The sequence below is a fragment of the Loa loa genome (assembly GCF_000183805.2).
Source record: "Loa loa unplaced genomic scaffold supercont3.1355, whole genome shotgun sequence".
NCBI lineage: Eukaryota > Metazoa > Nematoda > Chromadorea > Rhabditida > Onchocercidae > Loa > Loa loa.
This window is the reverse complement of record NW_018109535.1, coordinates 1-2166: the sequence shown is the minus strand read 5'-3', so window position 1 is coordinate 2166 and position 2166 is coordinate 1. Positions and strand designations below refer to the sequence as shown.

Genomic DNA, 2166 nt, shown 5'->3' with positions numbered 1-2166 from the left:
ACAGGAAACTATGTTGCCTCTTTGATGTCTAGCTCAAAGTGATAGGGACAAGGAAACAACTGAGAGAGTTTCTCAAAGAAAGAGTTTCTTCAAGTAGCTTATCTGCCGCAGCTTTCATTAATCAGTGGTGACCTTAAAGGCTGGAGGAAGTTCTGGAGCAGTTTCAATGCTGCAGCACACTCTCAAAAAATTCTAGACATTCAAAAGTTGAAAATTCTAAACATCCAAAAATTGAACTCTGCTTAAACGAAAACGTCTTACAAGCAGTAGTAGACTGTGACAGAGCAACGGGAAATTATAGGGTTGGAAGAAAAATATTATTAAACAAAAAATGGGGAAAGATTTGGAGAGCCGCCTCTATTACGAGCTAAGTTCCATAAAACGAAATGACAGGGAGTAGAAGTCAACTGTTGAGATAATCGAAAAAAATGCTTGGACAGCTAGAAACAGTAGGTGAAAACCTAGAGCATACTAGCGTTGAAACCGCTATAAAAACTAAAGTGCCTGGATGAATATCGGATAAAATATGCCAACAAAAAGCGGGTAACGAAGTATGGCGGTTATAAAACTCATGCAATTCCTCAGAAGAATTAGTTAATAGAAAAGAACAAATGATAAGAAGCCAACCCTCCATTACTTCTAGAAAAAAACTTCTGTATTGGCAACGGCTACTCAACCAAACCGAGGATTACTTAACACACGAAAGGAAACTTCAACTTTAGCTGCAATCAACCAGTCTAAATCAAAGTTAATCACAATCTCGAAGAGAAATTTAACAGATAAAAGGAGAAGACAACATATATTTTTCAAGAAGGATCACCAGGACAGCGAATGTTACATTTACATCATCCTCAAACAACGAGTTGATCGTTTAAAGAAAATCCATGTTTGAACTACTGCAGAATGGGGCAGACCGAAGTCGACTGTAATAAAGTGGCATGTCGTTTCTGTTGTAAAAAAATAAAAAAACTCATTACAATGCCTCATCTACTACAATGTCAAGCAATAAGATTTTCCAGCTAAAGGAAAGAAGGCTACAACTGTCAGAAAAAATGTAAGCAAGTTTCCTTTCCAATATTCCGATTGAATAAGTTTACTTGATGTATTGATTATATTTGTATAATGTGTAGCGAGTGGTAATACCTAAATCTTTTTTTATCCCGCGGTCCAAAACACCATGTTTACAATAATGGACAAATCCCCACTGCACTTTGTAAACTTTCCTCATCATGTCACTGCCTAAACTGTCATGCTTACTTGATGGACGAAGTGCCCATTGTGACGGTCAAGTCAACAACACCCATCCATAAAACGATCTATTCGCACGTACTGCAACACGTCACAATACAAGTCCATGGAACCATCTACGTCAAAAGCTATTCAACACCAACACATACACCAAAATGCTACATATACAACGCCATACAAATTATGGAAGCAAAAGATTGGAATGCATGCCACTCTGGAATGGAATCATTAACAACCTATTCTCAGGTACAACAATCCCAGAACTTCAAGCACAACACACTAAACGTACCGGATCTCCACTAACACCTATCACAGTACCAATGCTAATACCACGCACTATCAATCCGCATGCTGACCAGTAACGTATGCTATCACAGTACAATATACGCAGTGTATGCAGCAACCCAAACTCATATCACATCTTTGTCCAGGACAGCTCAAAGGTGCTTGAAAGCAAACAAACCTGTAAAACTCAATCTACTCCTCACTCACACGATGGTTCTTGTAATTCGTAGAAATAGAACCCGCAACCGCTCAATATGAAGAGCTGTTCACATCTATTGCAAATTCAAATTCTAACATGAAGAACAACATATTGGCGGTTGCGGACTCTAAATGTGAACACGAACACCAACTTTACTCATCAACAGAAACAAATGAGGTTACAATATATGAATCAGTAAACAAATGTTGACAAATTTCAGAACCGATAAAAACAGGCATGCGCAAGCACATTTATCTTCTACAATTCTTCAGGGATCATTCAATAACACTGCTAATACTGATTTTTACAACTGCGCACTATTTCACATTACCCTATGCTTTTCCCAGTCATGGAGATAAAAAATTTCCAAGTTTTTGAAGTGCTAAATTGATATGCTATATAATGAACAAACAAAGACAAAGCTGATATAAGAA

The 2166-nt window shown here is 37.6% G+C and overlaps 2 protein-coding genes across 2 annotated transcripts; both read left to right on the top strand.

The window, feature by feature from the left end:
- Positions 1-643: 643 nt before the first annotated feature.
- LOAG_19082 (hypothetical protein) lies at positions 644-892 on the top strand (the record flags this gene model as incomplete). Its single annotated transcript, XM_020451738.1, has 1 exon — positions 644-892. A coding segment is annotated over one exon (249 nt), but the record flags the coding sequence as incomplete, so codon positions are not given.
- A 368-nt stretch (positions 893-1260) lies between these two features.
- On the top strand, positions 1261-1763 carry LOAG_14894 (hypothetical protein; the record flags this gene model as incomplete). Its single annotated transcript, XM_003150387.1, has 2 exons — positions 1261-1494; positions 1680-1763. The coding sequence occupies 2 exons, from the start codon at positions 1261-1263 to the stop codon at positions 1761-1763; spliced, it is 318 nt and encodes a 105-aa protein (XP_003150435.1).
- Positions 1764-2166: the final 403 nt, after the last annotated feature.